The sequence below is a fragment of the Kogia breviceps genome, chromosome 12 (genome assembly GCF_026419965.1).
Source record: "Kogia breviceps isolate mKogBre1 chromosome 12, mKogBre1 haplotype 1, whole genome shotgun sequence".
Taxonomy (NCBI): Eukaryota; Metazoa; Chordata; class Mammalia; order Artiodactyla; family Physeteridae; genus Kogia; species Kogia breviceps.
In genome coordinates this window covers 9033808-9057204 of record NC_081321.1, presented here as the reverse complement: position 1 = coordinate 9057204, position 23397 = coordinate 9033808, and the positions used below count along the sequence as shown (strand labels likewise).

The following is a 23397-nucleotide window of genomic DNA, read 5'->3' as shown; positions in this document are numbered from 1 at the left end:
CTATCCTTCTCAAACTCTTCCAAAATATAGCAGAGGGAGGAACACTCCCAAACTCATTCTAAGAGGCCACCATCACTGATACTAAAACCAGACAAAGATGTTACAAAAAAAGAAAACTACAGGCCAACGTCGCTGATAAACATAGATGAAAAATCATCAACAAAATACTAGCAAACAGAATCCAGCAACACATTAAAAGGATCATACACCATGATGAAGTGGGGTTTATCCCAGGAATGCAAAGATTCTTCAATATACGCAAATCAATCAATGTGATATACCATATTAACAAACTGAAGTATAAAAACCATATGATAATCTCAATAGATACAGAAAAAGCTTTTGACAAAATTCAACACACATTTATGATAAAAACTCTCCAGAAAGTAGGCATAGAGGGACCTTACCCTTTAATAAAGGCCATATATGACAAACCCACAGCAAACATCATTCTCAATGGTGAAAAACTGAAACCATTTCCACTAAGATCAGGAACAAGACAAGGTTGCCCACTCTCACCACTATTATTCAACATAGTTTTGGAAGTTTTAGCCACATCAATCAGAGAAGAAAAAGAAATAAAAGGAATCCAAGTCAGAAAAGAAGAAGTAAAACTGTCACTGTTTGCAGATGACACGATACTATACATAGAGATTCCTAAAGATGCTAACAGAAAACTACTAGAGCTAATCAATGAATTTGGTAAAGTAGCAGGATACTAAATTAATGCACAGAAATCTCTTGCATTCCTACAGACTAATGATGAAAAATGTGAAAGAGAAATTAAGGAAACACTCCCATTCACCACTGCAACAAAAAGAATAAAATACCTAGGAATAACCTACCTAAGGAGACAAAAGACCTGTATGCAGAAAACTATAAGACACTGATGAAATAAATTAAAGGTGATACAAACAGATGGAGAGATATACCATGTTCTTGGATTGGAAGAATCAACACTGTGAAAATGACTATATTACCCAAAGCAATCTAAAGATTCAGTGCAATCCCTATCCAACTACCAATGGCATTTTTCACAGAACTAGAACAAAAAATTCACAATTTGTATGGAAACACAGAAGACCCCGAACAGCCAAAGCAATTTTGAGAAAGAAAAACGGAGCTGGAGGAATCAGGCTCCTGGACTTTATACTACAAAGCTACAGTAATCAAGACAGTATGGTACTGGCACAAAAACAAGCATAGATCAATGGAAAAGGGTAGAAAGCCCAGAGATAAACCCATGTACATATGGTTACCTTATCTTTGATAAAGGAGGCAAGAATGCACAATGGAGAAAAGACAGCCTCTTTAATAAGTGGTGCTGGGAAAACTGGACAGCTACATGTAAAAAACGAAATTAGAACACTCCCTAACACCACATACAAAAATAAACACAAAATGGATTAAAGACCTAAATGTAAGCCCAGACACTACAAAACTCTTACAGAAAAACATAGGCAGAACACTCTATGACAGCAAGATCCTTTCTGACCCACCTCCTAGAGAAATGGAAATAAAAACAAAAATAAACAAATGGGACCTAATGAAACTTCAAAGCTTTTGTACAGCAAAGGAAACCATAAACAAGACGAAAAGACACCCCTCAGAATGGGAGAAAATATTTGCAAATGAAGCAACTGACAAAGGATTAATCTCCAAAATATACAAGCAGCAGCTCATGCAGCTCAATATCAAAAAAACAAAAAACCCAATCTAAAAATGGGCAGATGACCTAAACAGACATTTCTCCAAAGAAGATATTCAGATTGCCAACAAACACATGAAAAGATGCTCAACATCACTAATCATTAGAGAAATGCAAATCAGAACTACAATGAGGTATCACCTCACACCAGTCAGAATGGCCATCATCAAAACATCTACAAAAAATAAATGCTGGAGAGGGTGTGGAGAAAAGGGAACCCTCTTGCACTGTTGGTGGGAATGTAAATTGATACAGCCACTATGGAGGACAGTATGGAGGTTCCTTAAAAAACTAAATATAGGGGCTTCCCTGGTGGCGCAGTGGTTGAGAATCCGCCTGCCGATGCAGGAGACACGGGTTCGTGCCCCGGTCCGGGAAGATCCCACATGCCGCGGAGCAACTAAGCCCGTGAGCCATGGCCGCTGAGCCTGTGCGTCCGGAGCCTGTGCTCCGCAACGGGAGAGGCCACAACAGTGAGAGGCCCGCATACCGCAAAAAGAAAAAAAAAAAAAAAAAAAAAAAAAAAAAACTAAATATAGAACTACCATATGACCCAGCAATCCCACTACTGCGCATATACCCTGAGAAAACCATAATTCAAAGAGTCATGTACCACAATGTTCACTGCAGCTCTATTTACAATAGCCAGGACATGGAAGCAACCTAAGTGTTCACTGACAGATGAATGGCTAAAGAAGATGTGGCACATATATACAATGGAATATTACTCAGCCATAAAAAGAAACAAAATTGAGTTATTTGTAGTGAGGTGGATGGACCTAGAATCTGTCCTACAGAGTGAAGTAAGTCAGAAAGAGAAAAACAAATACCATATGCTAACACATATATATGGAAGCTAAAAAAAAAAAAAAAAAAAAAAAAGTTGTTATGAAGAACCTAGGGGCAGGGCAGGAATAAAGACTCAGATGTAGAGAATGGACTTGAGGACACGGGGAGGGGAAAGGTAAGCTGAGATGAAGTGAGAGAGTGGCATTGACATATATACACTACCAAATGTAAAACAGATAGCTAATGGGAAGCAGCTGCATAGCACAGGGAGATCAGCTCATGTTTTGTTACCACCTTGAGGGGTAGGATAGGGAGGGTGGGAGGGAGACACAAGAGGGAGGAGATATGGGGATATATGTATACGTACAGCTGATTCACTTTGTTACAGAGCAGCGACTAACACAACAATGTAAAGCAATTATACTCCAATAAAGATGTTAAAAAAAAGTCACAGATAAAACTTATTGAAATTATTTCTGACAGTTCTTTAAACAGGCATTTAAAATTGTTACTGTTGATTATATTCAGAGAAATAGGACAGATACTCTATTTGCATAACTTTTGCTCTCAGTTTGGAACATGAACAACAAAATGCCGTGATTAATGATTTTTACTATTCTTTTTGTTTTCTTGCAGATAGCTGGCATAAAAATGGGCTATCAAGCACATCAAGTTGAAGTAAGCAGGAATAAAATATATCAAAATCCTTAAGTTAAATCAACTACAGAGTCAGAATAGGATACTCCACTGGACAAATTTGCATCCAATTTTGAGGAGCAATTTTTGGTCATCAAAATAAGTGCATTTCCCATTAAGTTGGCAATAAAGCTTGAGGGAGAAAGATCACATTGTTTACTGTAAAACTGATATGATAGAGATTATATGAGATCACATGTATAGATACAGATATGTAAACTGTGATGGGATTTCAAATAACAGAATAATTATGAATTTCAAATTCTCATTTATATGCAATAAAAGTTAATAGTACAGTATAGATCCAAATCTCTAGGCCATAGGCAGATAACCTGCTGTTAACATTAGTGATTGGAATTTTGTTTAAATAATAGCTATATAATTAGGACCACATTGCCCGACAAATGTCTGGCACATACAGCTTCCTAGGTTTCATACACCTTGGAGAGAAAGAAGGAAACATCTAACAAAAGTTGATAATAGCCAAAACAATGTGGAACAATAAGACCTTCCTTCCTCCCTCCCTCCCTTCCTTCCTTCCCTCCATTCTTCCATTTATTTTTTTGTCTTTATGTTGGAGAATATGTGTTAAGTGAGCTCTCTGATGTCTTGCCTTGAGGCTCATTTTATGCTTCTAAAACTGAATAATGGGATGGCACACCAGACTGCAGTGGGGAATTTTCCTTTGTAATAAAGAGTTCTGAGGAGATATATTATACGGTATCATATTAGAAAAATTAAAAAGGTCATCCATGCCTTTCCTGACTATTCTGTTCTCCCTTAGTGGGCAAGAGTAGAATTTCCTGAGGAAGGATGCTCTCTGTCAGGCAGACAACCTAATGCCCAACCAAAATAAATGAATAAAGAGATTAGCTAATTAATTAATTTAAAATAAAGAAATAAATCAAAGGCTCAACTTTGCTACTTTATCACAGACTGCCTTTCAACCTTAAACACCAGGCTCTGCCTGGGGCTCTCAAGCCCTCTTTAGGTAGTTTTCCAAGAGCTGCTTCCGTAACACTAGGCCTGACGTTAAACGTTACGTGGCTGGTTAGAGACTGAAAAATCATCAAGCTGTAAAAGTCTATGTTGTTGCTGAGACTCCAGATGACTAAGCAGTGTTGGATAATAAACTCAAGTTGTATGAGAATTGGAACATTACAGACAAAGCATTACAACATGAAATTCTAATTTATTTGAATCAACACATATATGATTATTCACAAAATAACCTCTCTCATGAGTGTTATTTTGTTTCTATAAACATCCTACAGACTTTTGGAATCATTCTTATGTAGAAAGTTCATAGGTGTGATGTACACAATTTATTGTTTGTACTGGTGTTAGTACTGTTGACCTGTTACTTATTCTCATATTTTCCATGTACATTTTTGCAAATATAAATGTAAAGTTTATGTAGTCTCAAAATTGTTTAAAATATATTGAATACATTTTCTTTCTTCATGCAACTTCCAAAAAAAAAAGAGAGAGAAATGAACACAACATTGTAAATCAACTATACTTCAAGAAAATAAAAAAATAAAAGAAATTAACAAAAGAAAATGTGATTGACACAGAGGTTTCTAGCTTGGGAAACTCAAAAGCCATAAACTGAGATGAGGGCTACAGGGAAATTAGTTCTGGTGAGAAAAATAAGTACTCTGTTTTGGACATAGGGAACTTGAGATTCCTGCAGTAAGCTTAGAGAAAAGTATCTAAAAACCAGTTGGACATACTTGTTTGGAGCTCAGCAAAGAAGTGTAGGCTAGAAATATAAACATGGGAGCCATGAGCATCTGACCAGTGCTCATGTGTGCTCCCCCAGGAGCAGACACATTAGAATAAACTAAGTTTTTTATAAATTTATTATTATTATTTTTTTTTACTTTTGGCTGCACTGGGTCTTCATTGCTCTGCACAGGCTTTCTCTAGCTGCGGCAAGCAGGGGCTACTCTTTGTTGCGGTGCACAGGCTTCTCATTGTGGTGGCTTCTCTTGCTGTGGAGCACAGGCTCTAGGCAAGCAGGCTTCAGTAGTTGCGGCATGCGGGCTCTAGAGTGCAGGCTCAGTAGTTGTGGCACACGGGCTTAGTTGCTCCACGGCATGTGGGATCTTCCTGGACCAGGGCTCGAACCCGCGTCCCCTGCATTGGCAGGCGGATTCTTAACCACTGGACCACCAGGGAAGTCCCAGAACTATTAAGTTTTGTATCTATATATGCCTAGGTCCCATGCCTGGGAATTCTAATTCAGAAGGTATAGGTTAGAGCCCAGAAATCGCTAGTGTTTTAAAAGTTCCACAGATGATTCTAATGAGCACTGGCTGAAACTCACTGATGCAGACAGTATTACAGCTTCAGGACTGGATGAGAAATCTTAGTAACATTTTAGAGTGAGAAAAAAGGATAAAGACAGAATTAACACCGAAAGGCAAAGGGAAAAGAGCCAAAAGAACCTGAGAAAGAAAAAGCTAGAAAAACAGAAGACAACAAACCCCCTCATAGAAAGTAAGCTCTGTAAAACTGGAGAATTACTGTTTCAAAAACCAATAAGCCACAAACATTTTTTCTTTAGGGACCATATTTTATTTCATTTGATGTATGCAAAGCAATAGCTCTCAAAAGTGGTATTTAATTGAATATGTGTAACTTCATGCTGAAACTGAAACAGGCCACATACTTAATTTCAACCTACCTTGTAAGGCCAAAGGAATAGCTTCAATCTGGATCTTTGTTGGTTTTGTCCATCCCAACTGGTCACAAGCTTCACACAACACATCTGTCACACCCTTAGAATTCAGAAAAACACAGTCTGGCAAAGAAAAACACACACTCACCTCCCACAAAATTAAATGACTGTTAGGGCCGCCTTGCTGGTGACATGTGCATCCCCTACGCTTTGATTCAAAAGGTTTTTATTGTGAGTCTACTCAGTCTTCTCCTTAACTCTGAGAACTGGGACAGGAACTTAAAGACTTGCCAATCACTCTCCACTCGCCGGGGACAAAGCCAAGGTCTTTGCCTGTGTTACTTCATTTAATCTTCACAACTCTAGGCGGTACTTATCATAATCCCCAATTTACAGATGTGGAAAGTGAGGCACCGAAATAACCTGCCTCTAGTCAGTGACTGGGTCAGAATTCAATACCGGTTCATCTGAATCCAAAGCCCAAGATGCACAAAAATCGGATTCGCCGCATGAACAACATCCTGCACAGACACAACGCGCACAGACACAACGCTGCCACATCGAGGTGGAGTTCAAAAGGGCAAATGAACGCTCCCGGCCGCCCTCCCACCACCCAAACACAGAACCAAGGGAGCTCGTCCGAAACCTGAGCTAGGCCCCGGCTGTTTTTTGCCCACCAGCGGCCGGTATCGAAGGCAACCGGCCTCTGCCCGCGCCTGGCGCCAGCAGGAAAAAGAGAAACCGGCGTCATCCACTCTTACCAGGTCTTTAAACGTTTTCGTTTCCGCCTCGTCCACCGCCATCTGGGGAACCTCAGCCGATGACTCGCACTCTTCGGACGCCGCCATGTTATCCGCGGGCTGCGGAAGTGGGTCGGCGGCGCGCGGGATGCTGGGAAATGTAGTTCTCGTTCTCCCGGGTGGTGTGTTGTGGGCGCCCCCTGCGGGCTTGGCGGGGTTTCGTGGAAAAGCAGTAAAAAAAAAAAAATTAGGTATGGGTATAAGCTTTTGGAGTTGTAGAGCTGAGCCAAGTGCAGAAGGGCCTGATGACCAGGACCTCTAATCTGCCCTTTAGGTCCCTTTAGAAAGTTTTCCCCACCTTTCACAACCGCTGTGTTCCTCCCTCTTCTAACCATAGAGTTTTGAATGTGTTCATATTACAGTACTATTTATTTATTATAAATATTATTTCATTCATTTATTCAATAATATCTTGAGCTCCTACCATATGCTAGGGCTATGCTAAATGCCTGCTGAACAGGACAGCGATCTCTACCGTCATGGAGAAGACAGATGATAAATAAGTGATCACAGATCATTGCAATTCGTGGAAAGTGTGATGATGCAACAGATATAAAAATGATAGAGGGGCTTCCCTGGTGGCGCAGTGGTTGAGACTCCGCCCTGCCGATGCAGGGGACACGGGTTCGTGCCCCGGTCTGGGAGGATCCCACATGCTGCGGGGCGGCTGGGCCCGTGAGCCATGGCCGCTGAGCCTGCGCGTCTGGAGCCTGTGCTCCGCAGCGGGAGAGTCCATAGCAGTGGGAGGCCTGCGTACCGAAAAAAAAAAAAAAAAAAGATAGAGATTTGATTTGCATTTCTCTAATAATTAGCGATGTTGAGCATTTTACACATGCCTGTCGCCCATCTGTATGTCGTCTTTGGGGAAATGTCTATTTAGGTCTTTTGCCCATTTCTCAATTGGGTTTTTTGGGTTTTTTGTTGTTGAGTTGTATGAGCTGTTTGTAAATTTTGGATAATTTATATGTGGATCTAAAATATGACACAAATGGGGACTTCCCTGATGAACCAGTCGTAAAGAATCCGCCTTCCGACACAGGAGACGTGGGTTCGATCCCTGGTCTGGGGACTAAGATCCCACGTGCCACAGGGCAACTAAGCCCTCACTCCACAACTACCGAGCCCGAGCACCTCAACTAGAGAGCCCACGTGCCACAGACTACAGAACCCACGCGCTCTGGAGCCCACAATTACAGAGAGAAAACCCGCACGCCACAACTAGAGAGAAGCCTGTGGTGCCGCAATGAAGATCCCGCGCGCTGCAACTAAGACTGATGCAGCCAAAAATAATAAATAAATAAAATAAATACATATTTTTAAAATGTGACACAAATGAACTGAGCTGCAAAACAGAAACAGGCTCACAGACATAGAGAACAGACTTATGGTTGCCAGAGGGGAGGGGGTTGGGGGAGAGATGGACTGGGAGTTTGGGGTTAGCAGATGCAAACTACTATATACAGAATGGATAAACAACAAGGTCCTACTGTAGAGCACAGGGAACTGTATTCAATATCCTGTGATAAACAATAATGGAAAATAATATGAAAAAGAATATATATGTGTATAAGTGAATCACTTTGGTGTACAGCAGAAATTAACAGAACATCGTAAAACAGCTATTCTTCAATAAAATAAAATTTTTTCAAATGATGGAGAGCAACTTGGTGGGGTGGATTGTGGGAATGAAAGCAAGATCGGGGAAGGCCTCTCTGAAGTAGTGAAGTTTGAGCTGAGACCTCACTGGGAGGCAGAAGAAAGTTCCTTCGAGAACGCAGGGGACAATGATTTCAGGCTGAGGGAACAGCAAGTACAAAGGCCCTGAGGCTCAGGTCAGACCCTGCAGGGCCCTAGAGTCGGAGGTATGGGGTTTGGATGTTATCCTAAATACGAAAGAAGCCACTGGAAGGTTTTGAGCAGGTGAGTGACATGATCTACATATTTAAACTATCGCTCTAACTTTATATGTAGAGAGGAAATAATGAAAAAGAGAGGCCATCCAAGAGGCAAGAGATGATCTGCATACCCCCAGCCTGACACGAAATAGACACCCAGGAACCCCACCTGGATGAATTACAGCTCAGCGTAGCATTGGGGTCAGGTAGGGTGGCAGGTCAGGAGGGACATCGCTGGTTGTTTCTTTAGGGAATGCAGTTGTTTCCATCTTTGAGATTACACCGCTGCAGAATAGGCCTTTTGTCTTTTTGTGTTGATTTACTCCAAGTTAAAGGTCAGGAGAGAAGACACACATTGTATGCAACAAGAGGTCACCTTGAAATCGGCTCCATCAAGCAGTTGGAAACAGGTGCTCATGCCATGGCAGCCTGAGATGCTCAGGCCCGCTGTTCAGCTCTCCCTCATGGCCACCTCTCCATTTTCCTAGGACCGGGATTAGGCCACTTTAGAGGATGTCCAAAGCAGATAACATGCTTTGGGATGAGGGGAAGTTGATTTATCCCACAGAAAACCCACCCCAAAAGCTCTGTCTCTTCCTCTTCCCTTTGTGATAAAAACAAAATTCAACTGAGTATGAGACAGGCTGGGACCTGGGACCCTTTGCTGCAGTGCTTACACCTGGACAAATGTCTCCTGAGCCTCAGAATACAAAGAAACTATAAGAGACTAAAACTAACTGCACCCATGGGCCATCGGGGCAAATTATGAACGATGAGATACAAAAAGACCAAAAACCCAATTGCCACCTCTGAGGTGTCAGGAGCAAAAGCAGGGCACTGCCCATGGCCCCTGCACACAGCACCACCAAGGGGGTGGGCAGGCCACCTAAGCCGCCCCTCTGACCCTGTGCCCTTGTATCCACCTCTACCCTCACCCCATTTAAGGGACCAGCTCCCCACTCCGGGGAGTGAGCAAGGGAACCTGTTACTTATTTTCACTCCCTCGTTCCTCGAGTCCCAGTAAAGCCTTCCCTGAATTTCGCATCTAGCCTCTTATCAATTTCTTCCCCACCCCCCAATCCCGGACCAGGAATTGAACCCACACCCCCTGCAGTGGAAGCATGGAGTCTTAACCACTGCACCAGCAGGGAAGTCCCAGCCTCTTATCAATTTCTATTGATTAAGGAGTCCAAGAACCCTGGTCGGTAACAAGTCCATTTTAAGGATCTTACTGGCTTTATTCAATGATTCATGAATTGGGCAGCATCCCATCTAGCGGGCAGAAAGGAGCTCTAAAGAGTTGTACAAAAGGGCAGGCTTTTATAGGCAGGAGGAGGTGGGACAAGGAAGTTGTTCTCTCAAAGAGCTGAGTGTTTCAGGCCAGGTCATCTTCCTTTGGGGCACAGCATGGGTCTATGAGGCCAGTTACCGCCCTAGTTCTGACCAGGTAATTCTAAAGTGACTGGTTAAGATTACTTTCCTGAAAGCATCTGAAATTGCAATTAGGTTAGGTACTAAGTCTGGGTTTGGTGACGTGGCCTTAGCATAAGTGACTCCATCTTGAGCCTGTTGGTTCTTTTTTTTTTTTTTTTTTTTAAATATATTTATTTATTTATTTATTTTTGGCTGCGTTGGGTCTTCGCTGCTGTGCGCAGGCTTTCACTAGTTGCGGTGAGCGGTGGCTACTCTTCGTTGCAGTGTGCGGGCTTCTCATTGCGGTGGCTTCTCTCATTGCAGAGCACGGGCTCTAGGCACACGGGCTCCTGTAGTTGTGGCAAGCAGGCTCAGCAGTTGTGGCGCACGGGCTTAGTTGCTCCGCGGCATGTGGGATCTTCCCGGACCAGGGCTCGAACCCATGTCCCCTGCATCGGCAGGCGGACTCTCAACCACTGTGCCACCAGGGAAGCCCCTGTAGTTTCTTTTCTTAGCACTGTCCTCTGCTTTGTAGACCTGCTGGGGAATCTGTGCTCCTTGTTTGACAAATGAGGAACTGGAGTCCCAGAAGGTGAAAAGACATGTCACATGGCAAGGTAACAAGAGACAGGAATAGAACCCAGGCCTCTTGAGACCCAGACCAGTGCTTTTACTGACGGAAACATCGCTTTACACGCCAACAAGCAATTTCCCCTGCACAGTCACACTCGGAATTCCTCTGCCACACAGATTTTTCTGTAAAAACAAAGAGAGGACTTACTTTGCTTCCCTTAGGCTCACACTCTGATTTCATGTAGGAGAGTGGAATGGGAATGAAAAGTGCTGGGAAAAGGTGAAAGACTCAATCGTAAAATTCAGGGAAGCAGAGGGAAGAGGCCTGGAAAGGGGGACCCAGATGGAAACAATTGGGAGGACTATAAAACGGTGTATAATACCGGGTCTAAAGTTACCCAAGTTTTGGTAAAATGTGTTACAGGAACGAAAAAAATATTACGCCTAAGATTTCTGGGGCTCTGGGGCTGCTCTAAAGGGAAACTGATGCAAGCCACCAAGCTGCTATTATAATAGCAAACTCTGCTCATTTTAGCCAGGAAAAAGTTCTTCTGTGTGTTCTTGGATGATCCGACATGGGCTCTTTTTCAAACTTCCTATAGTGCCAGTGCCTATCTCGGTGACAGGATTCACGTCAGACAAGCAGGGTAAGCACAGGCGGACTCCAGCGGACACAGGACTGTCTGCTTTGGACTCTTCCTACCAAGTCTGGAGTAGTTTGGATATTTACGTTCTGGTCGTGGAAATAATAGAGGTCCATTCTAGTAACTGAACCATGTCATATCCTGTACTTGCAGAACAATGAGAAAGGTTAAAGAGGAAGTCCAAATAAACACTCAAAATAAGGGGCAAAGCAGGCCTGAAACAATACACTGGCCCCAGAAGGAGAGGTCAAAGTGACTGACCCCATCTCCCTCTAAAAGGCTTTATTTTTTTAATTTCAAATTTTTTATTGAAGTACAGTTGATTTACAATGTTGTATTAGTTTCAGGTGTACTACAAAGTGATTCATTTATACATATCATATTCCTTTTCAGATTCTTTTCCATTATAGGTTATTACAAGATACTGAATATAGTTCTCTGTGCTAGACAGTAGGTCCTTGTTTATCTATTTTATTATTATTATTATTTTTTTTTTTTTTTTTTTGCGGTACGCGGGCCTCTCACTGTTGTGGCCTCTCCCACTGCGGAGCACAGGCTCCGGACGCGCAGGCTCAGCGGCCACGGCTCACGGGCCCAGCCGCTCTGCGGCACGTGCGATCTTCCCGGACCGGGGCTCGAACCCGTGTCCCCTGCATCGGCAGGCGGACTCTCAACCACTGCGCCACCAGGGAAGCCCTGTTTATCTATTTTGTATATAGTCGTGTGTATCTGTTCATCCCAAAGTCTTGGTTTATCCCTCTCCCTCCGAAAGGTTTTCACAGGCCTTCATGTGCCCCTTCCTCCAAATACACAAAAATATCTAGTCAAAATTATAGTTTATGACTGCCTTAATACAAAGTAAATATATTAATATATATTAAAATATTTTCTTGGACTTAAAAGTTTATCTTTTTCTTTTGATGTTTTAAAAGAAATTAAACCTTAATGTGGGCCTCTGAAAGCGTGGCGGTCTCCCAGGCACTGTGGCTTCCACCCCTAGGGGCTGAAGGAAGGGCGTGAGGACCACAGAGAAGCCTTCAACAAGCCAGTGCTGTGCGCGAGGGCATGTGAGGATAGAGGTGGCTCCTGGACCAGAAGTAACATGAGCCCAAAATTACAGACAAGAGTTCTGTGGAGCTGATTCAGACAAGAATCAATTCTTAATCAGTTTCTGCTCAAGATCCTCCCAGAAGCTGCATACCCTGAATGAAGTCTGTTTTGGAGAGAGCTGCCTCTAACAAAGTGCTCTATACTCATCATGAAGGAAGCAATGCAAACTTTAATCCATCAAAAAATTCTCTTTAACTGATGAATTCTTTTTTATTTCCTTTGGCTGCCCTGCACAGCCTCTTAGTTCCCTGACCAGGGATCGAACCTGTGCCCCCTGCAGTGGAAACGCAGAGTCCTAACCACTGGACCGCCAGGGAATTCCCCATAATTTATGAATTCTAATCTGTTATGAGTAGGTATGTCCAAGGGGAGAAAGGATGTAGATGATGTAATAATGAGGGCAGAGAGAGAAGAGGACATTCTCCAAGGAATCTAGAAAAAGAGAGATGATGTACAAAATACTTCATCATCGAACCAATTTGTGACTAGGGAAAAAAAGATAACTAGCTCTGGTTACTTGTTGATTTCTTTCCTTTTTTTTTTTTTTTTTTGTCTTTAGTTTGGAACGTTTTTTAAAATACAGAAAATCTGTATGTTTCTTTTTTTATTCAACAAACATTCTCAAACACTATGGCGGGCCACGGACCACACATTAGAAACCAGAAGGAAGCGTGGAATTTATGCTCCAGTTGCAGGGGGTGGGGGGCAGCCTCTGTTTTAAATAACAATAAATAAATCCTCACAATCAAGTGGGACACAAAAAAGTAATCACAAGTGAGACGCATGGTAAAAAGGAAAAAAGCAAGATGCTAGAGCCACGTATGATGGGATGACCTGGCTTTTCTCTGCACATCGGGGACATTTTCCCTGTGGAAGGGACTTTTAAACTGAGACCTGGAAGATGACCGCCACTTACTGGCTGTGTAGAGGGAGTAGGGAGCGATTTACACACGGAAAGAACATTCCCAGGTAAGCCTTGCAGTGGGAAAAATCAAATGAAGCTTTTAAAGATTATAAAATGGTGATTTATGATGAAGCTGGACATATAGTTAGGGACCTGAATATATAGGACCTTATACGTCATGTAAATGACCTGGGGATTTGGGACTTTATTCCAAGGTCAGTGGGAAACTTTTGAAGAGATTGCATCAGAGATGCATTTGAAAAGGACACTCGGCTGCGGTGAAGAATGGATTGGGGGCTTCCCTTCCCTGGTGGCGCAGCGGTTGAGAGTCCGCCTGCCGATGCAGGGGACGCGGGTTCGTGCCCCGGTCCGGGAAGATCCCACATGCCGCGGAGCGGCTGGGCCCGTGAGCCATGGCCGCTGAGCCTGCGCGTCCAGAGCCCGTGCTGTGCAACGGGAGAGGCCACAGCAGTGAGAGACCCGTGTACCGCAAAAAAAAAAGACATGAGCATCTGGATTTCTCCTCCGCACTTGTTTCTCTCTGCCTCTCTTCGTCTCACCTCTTCCTTTCCTCCAGCCTCCACATCAGCAAGTCCTGTAGACTCAGCTGCCTAAATTTATCTTGAGTCCTCCTCCCTTTCCATCACTACTACCTAGTCCAAAATGAACTTCACTATTGTCTGATTTCCTAGCACACTATAAGCTCTCCGTTCCCAGTGCCTTGCACGAAGCAGGCATTCAGCAAATGTTTGTTCCATGAATATGAGAATGGTTTGTAAATTAGTCTCCTGTGAGCCTATTTATTTGCTAACTATATGAACAGGGAATTTCTGAATCTCGGGCAAAAAATGGAGACACTGACCTTGGAGCGGGGTCATTTAACAAGGCAGGCTGAAGCCACTCCCGTGACAGACATCACCCCCTAGGCAGTGGCCAGAAGCAGCTCAGCATGGCAGTAAAGCCACTTCTCTACCAAACTTGCCACTTGGGCCCTGGAACAGTGGTCAGAAACCCTCGTCTACTACCATCCTAGGATTTTTAGGATGAAGGATTTTTATGCCCAGTACCTGAAAAAACCTGATGTCTCAGACTGAGAATTGCAGTGAACAGATCAAAGATACTCTGAGATGTAAATAAAATATGTAAGAACGGGTTTAACCTGAAATCAACACAAGCAGGAAACTCAAATGTTATTTTATAATCCTTACCAACCACAAAAGCTAGAGTTTCAAGGTCACTTGATACTGTGTGGTAGCTAATAAAGGAAAGGCAGCTTTGACTCATTTCCTGATTTCCTGGTTGTTTCGTATTCCTTTCATATGAGTATTATTTTAAATGAAGACACAATTTTTTAGAAAACAACTTGCTAGAAATGGAGGTATTTAAGAAATTCCTTGGCAATCCAGATACCATTGCCACACTGAAATAGTAAGTATAATACACAGCAGCTTCCAGCCACACTTTCAAATGGAAGCATATGAATTTAAGTAGAAGTTTAATGTCTAAGTGTTTGAAATAAACAGATAAAATAAAACATTAACTGCTATCCTGGACAATTTCTCATGCTTGGTGATAGCCCAAAATCTTTTGAACAATTTTCCAATGACGTGCAAAGTTCTCCCCGTACAAGTCCTTCTCCTTAAGTAGAAACCAGAAATCCACTCTCCCAGGTCACAGACACATGACTTGCTCTCTGCCAAGCAGACACACCCCTCCAGAGCTTAGTTCAGAAAAGAGCAATGCAAGGAAGTGGACACTGGCATTGGCACAGGTGTCCAGCTTAAGGGGGCAGCAGTGGCAAAGCTTCTGGTGTCCAGAGCGCTTGTGAGACATGCAGTCTGAGGTATCCTAGCTTAGTGACAGTGGCAGTGGAGTTTCTGCTGGAGCAGTGATCTCCAGCTTGGGGCATTGTTTCTGGCTGCATTGCCCCCAAACCTGACTTTCACCTTCTTGGAGATTCTTCCTCGTTATGCTTGAATGCATTAACAAGTAATATGTAACGTCTAAACCTAAATTAATAAATTCCTTTTCTGTTTAACTAGTTGGAAGAGCTTCTGTTCTTTGAATCTAAGAACCCTAACTAGCCAACCTTCTGAGGGAAAAGAACTATGCTTCCCCGATGATACATCATTGAAACACATTCACCACACTGTCCCTCTGTAAGTGGCCCTGCATGCTTCCTGGCAAGCTTCGTGCATTTCCTCAGCCCATCCTCTCCTAAACGACCTGTCAATCATCCCGTGTTCCTGTCCCATTGTCACTCTCGTCCCATGACCTCACTTCCTATTTCAAGGGAAAATGAAGAAAACCTCAAGTTTTCCACTACAAGTTCCCACACCCATCTAATCAAATCACCTGCCCGCCTTCCCTCTCGTTCGGAGGATGCGCTTTTTTTATTTTTTATTTTTTGGCATGCGAGATCTTAGTATCTTGGTTCCTCGACCAGGCATCAGAACCCGGGCACCCTGCACGGAAGCTCAGAGTCTCAACCGCTGGACCGCCAGGGAAGTCCCGGGTGTGCTTTCAACGTTCCTACCAAAGGAAGGCCACGCCTCCACCTGTGCTCTGGGGCTAAATCCCACCCCCGCTTACTCCTTCCAGGACGCTCCTCTCAAGTCTCCCTTTTCCCTCCCGCACTATCAATTCTTCCCTCTCCACTGGATCAGCCCCACAGCACACACACGTGCTATTATTTCTCCTCATCTTGAAAAATATTTCTCATGACCCCACATCCCCCTCCAACTAAGGCCCACTTCTCTGTTCCCCTTGACAGCAAAACTCTTCAAGAGAGAGGTCCACCTGTGCTGCCTCCAATTCTTGTCTCTCAAAACCACTTTTGCCTCTGTTTTCCCACTTGGAAGGTCGGGAGTGACCTCCGTGCTGCTAAGCCCAATGGCCAACTCTCATCCTTCATTTGACTTGACCTTCAGCAGCTCTGACAGGCTCTGTCCTCCGTGAAAAATCCTTTTCACTTGGCTTCCAAGATACCAGGGACACCTGATTTGTCTCCTGCCTTGCCGGCTACTCCTTCTCAGTCCCAACGGTAGAGGACCAGCTGGGGCTCGAACCTAGGCTCTCAATTCTCTAGTTCCACTTATTCCCATAGTGGTCACATCCAATGCCTCCCATTTGCTAAGAATCCTCAAGTTTATAGCTCCCCCTACCTCCTTCCTTGAACTGCAGACTCATATATTCGACGGTCTCATCATCTTTCCTCCCGGATACAGCAGGTAGCTCAAACTTGACGTCTCTAAAACTGAACTCCTGATTCCACTTCTCCATGACTCGCATCTCCCAGTCCTCTCCACGGGAGGTAATAGCAGTGTCACTCTTCTAAATGACTCAGGCCCAAACTCCTGTCTCTCTCTCCCCCCTCCCACATCCAACGCATCAACAAGTCCTCTTGGCCCACCTTCATCATAGATGTGGAATCTGACTACTCTTCTCCACTCCCAGCCACCAACAGCTCTCACCTGGATTACTGTAATAGCCTCCTAACTAGTCCACTTGCCTCCTAACTAGTCCACTTGCCTCCTATCTAGTCTGCTAACCAACCTCCTAACTAGTTCACGTGCCACGACTCACACTCCCTCAACTGTGAATTCTCAACATAGCAGCAAAGGCATCCTTTTAACACATAAGTCTGATCAGATCACTACTCCGATCAAAACTGTCCAAAGATTTCCCATCTCAGAGTAAAAGTCAAAGTCCTTTCAACTGTCTGTAAAGCCCTACATGTTCCAGCTGACATCGCTCTGAACTCATTCTCTCACTGCACTTCCCCTCCCCTGTTCCACTCCCACTTTTCCTTAAGCACATCAGGCCTGCATCGGCCTCAGCGTCTTTGTCCTTTCTGTTCCCTTCACCTGGCATGCTCTGTCCTCAGATACCCTCTTGGCTCTCTCCCCCACCAACTTCAGGTCTTCACTCAAGTGTCACCTTGTCATCGAGGTCTTGCAACCCCCCCCCCCATACTCTCTCTCCCTCCCTGCTTTGTTTATCTTCATGGCACTTATCTCCAATGGTAAGCAGAATAATGACCCCAAAGGTGAACACATCCCAATCCCTAGAATCTGTGAACATGTTATGTTACATGGCAAAGGGGAATTAGGTTACAGATGGAATAAAGGTTACTAATCAGCTGACCTTAAAATAGGGAGATAATCTTGGCTTGTCCAGGTGGCCCCAATGTAATCAAAGGGCCCTGAAAGTGGAAGAAAAGGCAGAAGTTCAGAGTAGCACAGTGGAGAAGGACTCAATCCATCATTGCAGGCTTTGAAGAGGGTGGAAGAGGGTCACGAGCTGAGGAAAGCAGCAGCCTCTAGAAGGTGGAAAAGGCAAGAAGACAGATCCTCCCTGAGATCCTCCAGATAGGATCATAGCCCTGTCAACTACTTCATGTTATAGCTCAGTGAGAGCCACATCAGACTTCTGCCTGTAAGAAAATTAGTTTGTGTTAGTTTAAGCCACTAAGTTTGCAATAACTTGTTACAGCAGCAATCACAAACAAATACACACCATCTTGCAAACCAGACATTTATTTCTTTATGTCTGTGCTCCCTATCATCACTAGAATCAAAGTCCATGATAGTCAAGACATGTGACTGTTTTTGTTCACTACTCTATGCTCGGTGCCTAGAAATATACCAAGCAAATAGTAGGCACTCAATAACTATTTTGTTGAATGAATGAATATCCAAGTGTCTGCAGGTGTGTAGTGTATATGGGAGGGGATGAGGAAGCAGAGATGAAGCAGCCATTGTGATGTGGAAAGGCCATATCCTTGTGTGTAAAAGGTGTCGTGAACTAAATTGAGCTTCTGGAGACAGGTTATTACCCTGAGCCAAGACTGCTCACCCCTGGTGAGGACAGAAGCCCAACAGCTTTCCATGTGTAAGGCAGTGGTATGGGGACAAGGTCCAATCTGATGGTGGTACACAAAGGAAAGGAAAGGTACACAAAGGAAAGGAAAGGAAAGGAAAGGTACACAAAGGAAAGGAAAGGTACACAAAGGAAAAATCTCACTTAGCAGCTCCTGCACACCGGTGTCCCCCTCTTCCTGTTCTGAGAGGTGAATGTGGATTAGCAACTTCAAGACAGAGCTTACAGAATTGGTCACATTGGAGAGGAGGGACGTGGAACCCCAGGTCACTCTGAAGTCTTCTCTTCTTTGGATAACATGCGTTTCAAAGGAGGCCTCTCTGGGGAGGAAATCTTTCAGAGGTCAGGAAGTTCATCGTCAGCCCTATAGATTTATGATTCAGCTACAAAACAGTGCTGACCTAGAGCTGGGCGTGCATATCCTTTCTATGCCAACCGCCCAGGTTTAAGAGCCTCTGGAGGTAAGACATCAGTTTCAACTACCTTTCCTCTCTCCTGTTTCTCACCATCGAAGGTCCTGCAAACAGTTGGTTTTGTTGGTATGTGGTGGTCTGATTCTTCCCTCCAGGTCACTCAAAACCAGGATACCTGCAGCTTCATGGAGGATATTCCCCTAGGGATGGCCCAACCCTGCCTATCCCAGCTGCTTGCCCTCTGCTTTCCACCTTCACCCCTCTCCTAAGGCTCCTCCCTCCTAGGACCTGTTCTTCCAGATTCGGCCCTTTTTGCAAAGTCCCTAAAGTACTTTATTGTTTTTTCCATTAAAACCACAGGATTGGGACTTCCCTGGTGGTCCGGGGGTAAGACTCTGCACTCCCAATGCAGGGGGCCCGGGTTCGATCCCTGGTCGGGGAACTAGGGCCCACGTGCATGCCCCGACTAAGAGTTCACATGCCGCAACTAAGAAGTCCGCGTGCCACAGCTAAGACCCGGAGCAGCCAAAATAAATAAACAAATAAATGAAATGAAAAAAACCCCACAGGATTAAGTTCATCTTAGCCCTTCTCAACATCACCCATCATAATCCACTGTTAAAATATAACAAACATCACAGGAACCCTCTCTGGGGTGTGTGTTCAAATTCAGCGTCAAGGGCTTCCCTGGTGGCGCAGTGGTTGAGAATCCGCCTGCCGATGCAGGAGACACGGGTTCGTGCCCTGGTCCGGGAAGATCCCACGTGCCGCGGAGCGGCTGGGCCCGTGAGCCGTGGCCGCTGAGCCTGCGTGTCCGGAGCCTGTGCTCCGCAACGGGAGAGGCCACAACAGTGAGAGGCCCGCATACCGCAAAAAAAAAAAAAAAAAATTCAGCGTCAAGTTTTAGGTAAGGTGACGTTCCATTAGATTGTAATATGAGGAAATCCATGATTTATGTTAATGAATCAAGGATTGGAGTATAGCATGAATTTGAGCGGAAAGAACCTGGAATCGGGAAAACCAGTTTGAAGGTAGTTGGGAGTGTTAGGAGGTAAAAGCCTATGTGGGTTAGGGTAGCAGTGGAATGGACCAGAATGCACCGGAGAGACATTGAAGGGGAAGGATGCACCTTGGCAAAGGTATATCAGAGAAATAAGGGAGGGGAAGGCTGGGAGATAAGAATGAGATTTCAAGGTAGGCAGCTGGGATACTGATGTTGCCTTTGACAGAAGTAGAAGGGTTGTGAAACTGGGCCAGTTTTGCAGAGGAGAAGGAGGATGTGTTTAGCTTTAGATGCGCTGAGAAGCAATGCCCATATACCCGTGTGGATGAAGAGTGCTTGTTCATTGGTTCATTCAGTCGCCAAATGCTTCTGGAGCATCTCCTGGTGCACAAGCTGGAGAGACACTGTGGGAAGGCTTAATGATATCCGAGATATTGTTTCTGTCCTGAAGAGCCTTCGAGTAGGCACACATATCTCTAATAAAAGGTACCATGTGACAAGTCTGTTTGAGATAGAAACAGATTGCTCTTAGCTATCCAGATAAGTACAAGACCACATCTGGCTGAAATCAAAGTGTCGCACTCCAATGAGGAGAACAGGGTAGGAGGAAACAGCTTGGACTGTCTTTTTCATACAGGCTCCCTGCACCTGCTTTACTCAGTCAGGGATCTTCATCTTCGTTTTTATCTCATCTAATACTCAACAAATTCAAAGTGACACAAGAGAATCCTTTAGCACTGCTCTCCTTCATATCAACATCCAACCTAGGACTAGTGAAACACTGGATGTGAAAGACTCAGACTGCATGATGGAAGTGGGAAAGTAGCAGACTGGTATGAAGTGTAGGAATAGAAGAGAAAGAAAACAATCAAAGAAGCTAAACAGAGAGAAAAATCAGAAAGGTGTTACAGAATTCAAGACAGAAGAGTCTTCTAAGAACTGGGTAGCCAACAGTGTCAAAACTGCAGAGAAGTTAGAAAGAATGACAGTCCTATTTATTGACCATCTGTACATGGTTTTCTTTTTTTTATATTGTCTGCTAATGTCTTTGCTTGTTATTCTTTTGGGGTACACAATTTTAGAGAAGACTGAATCCTTTCATAATATATAAATAAATGTGGAACAAATGAAAGATAAAATCATTTTTTATACTATTTCACCTTTTTACAATGTCACCTAAAATATTCAATATACTCTAAAATTCTACTTAGGGGAAGAAAGTCTTAAACATAAATTAAATTGTAGTTTAAAAGGTTAGTAATTTTTTTTTTTCATATAGCTACATCAATCTTAACATATCTGCTTCAGATTTTCCAAGACTTCATACCCAATCCTGCTCCAGTGATTTTTTTTTTTTTTTTCTGGCCATGCCACACGGCTTATAAGATCTTAGTTCCCTGATCAGGGATCGAACCCGGGCCCCTGGCAGTGGAAGCACGGAGTCCTAACCACTGGACTGCCAGAGAATTCCCTCCAGTGAATTAGATGATGGTAGAGTGTGAATTGCCAGAGGTGTTCAAACATCAAAGAAAGCTCCTTTGAGTAACAGAGAAATCAACAGAAATGCTTTCCTTGAGGTCTTGAAAATCAATAACTTGTTGATGGTAAAAAAAAAAAAGAATGAAAGTCCAACAATTAATAGTGTTTGCCATGCAAAAGCTCAGGGAGCAATGTTAAAAACAAATCATCCAGAGACAAAGCATTATTATTTTGAATAATTTTATGATTATTAGAGTCTTATTCCTATCCACACCTGTCTACTCACCCACAAGTGTCCAGCAGATTTAGTTCCTAGCTGCCACACTGAAATTGAATACACACCCCTAACAGGAAGAAAACTGACAAGCAGGTTCAGTGGTAGTTTCGATGGAATGACCCCAAGAAGTTTCATTTTCAGAGGTTTTTATGCAAGATCTGGAAAAGCCTGTTGAACCAGTAATTCCTTTATTCATGCCTGCGTGGGCTTTTTCCATACCTTCGTCCCAACACATCAACACTTAGCAAAACTCTCTCATTAATCACATCCTTCCGTTTCATGTGTTTTGTTCACAAGAATGTTGCCACATTTGGGACGTCTGGGGCAGCATTACAAAATACCTATGCACCAGTTTTTACAATCCAAACTGAAGTTTCATCATTTTCAAATTGCACCTATATTGCCGTTTGCACATACCAGCCATTTGCAAAACTGCATTCTAATTTCTTATCGATTAACCTACCGGTATCAGAGTATACCCTACCTGAATGGCCAGATTGTTGGGGCCATGAGATCTAGAACCCTGCCTGCATTGCTCGCAAATGACAGTAGGTGATGCAAGGTGAGTACTCAATAAATGTTTTCTGGATGAATGAATCTGTCAGCCTTGTTATTAATGTTGTCACTCTTGTGGGGCATTATTTTATATTAGGAATATACTTGGCCTCAGAAGAACTAAGGGCATAACTCTGGAGTCAGGCTACCAGGATTCAAATCCTGGGGCAGCTCTTGCTAGCCGTACAACCTTTCAGTTCTTTACTTTCTTGATCTAATAATATGCGGTAATTATAGTGTCTGCCTCATAAGATGTTTGTAAGTGTGATAACACATGTCAAATTGTACTTAGAACAATACCCAGTAAGTTTTCCATAAATGTTAACTATGATTATCATCTTTAAATATCCACATTTATTTTCTAACTTTATTATCTAGATGTCATTTTATTTAAGCATTTAGAAAAGTATTGTTCTGTAATGAAATTTGGACAGTGTGGGTTTTTTAAATTTTAATTTTATTGGAGGAGAGTTGATTTACAATGTTGTGTTAGTTTCAAGTGTACAGCATAGTGATTCAGTTATACATATACATATATTCATTCTCTTTTAGATTCTTTTCTCATATAGGTTATCTCAGAATATTGAGTAGAGTTCCCTGTGCTATACAGTAGGTCCTCGTTGGTTATCTATCTTATACATAGTGTGTGTGTGTGTGTGTGTGTGTGTGTGTGTGTGTGTGTGTGTTCATGACAATCTCCCGGTTCATCCCTCCCCCACCACCCACGTGTCCCCTTTGGTAACCATAAGTTTGTTTTTTGATATCTGTAAGTCTGTTTCTGTTTTGTAAATAAGTTCAGTGCAGTTTGAATAACAAGATCAGTTTTAATAAGTGTCCCCATGTCAACCAGGGAAACTGGCACAAGAAATTTGGAGCCTAAAAGAAAGATTTTAGATATCACTGCCCTTCCCCAACTCCCTTTACACAAAATGCTTCTCCCAGTTACAACTGTTTTATTAATTTAGCAACTGGATGTGCACAAATGCTGGAACAAGTCCTGCTGTGGCTGCCCTGTGCTCTTGAGGGTCAGAGACCTTGGCCATGACTCATCGCTAAAGTTCTGGGGCAAATCAGGTTGCAGACCTGCCTGCACTCCCATCCCTGGGGTTACGCTGGAAATACAGAATGGGATTAAACATCATTCTCTGCAGGCGTAGCTTCGTGTGGACAAGCTTTACCTGTACAGGCAAGACCACGTTGGAAGGGCTTCTCTCCACAACCCAGTGCTAATGCCAGACGTAACTGGGGGATTCTGAGGGTCCCTAAGTTTCATTCCTGCCCCTTAGGGGTCTCGCTTCAACAGCACAATTTCCCCTCTTCTAACAACTCTCTGGTTGCTAAGGGATTATTTCCAGATCTTAGGGCTCACTCTTTGTCCTAGTCCAGGCCACAGCAGGGTTCACGGTCCTCTTATGAATTTGCCAGGAGCAAAAAGTAACAATTTTCCAACCTCCTGTCAACTCAACAAGGAGAGATTTATTGCAATTAAGTAAAAGGTTACTCCTTATGACAGGAATACCATATGCTTTAGCAAAGATACGGCCCCAGCTTGTGGCTGGCCTTTGCAAACA

The 23397-nt window shown here is 43.4% G+C and overlaps 1 protein-coding gene across 1 annotated transcript in view; it reads right to left on the bottom strand.

Moving 5' to 3' along the window:
• Nucleotides 1–23397, bottom strand: part of DDX47 (DEAD-box helicase 47) — an 89940-nt gene that overhangs the window by 13175 nt on the left and 53368 nt on the right. Inside the window, exons 3-4 of the mRNA XM_059082643.2 lie at nt 6641–6826; nt 5886–5979 (exon numbers count right to left, since the gene is read on the bottom strand). Coding sequence (XP_058938626.2) covers nt 5886–5979; nt 6641–6826 — 280 coding nt within the window. The remainder of the gene's footprint in view (nt 1–5885; nt 5980–6640; nt 6827–23397) is intronic.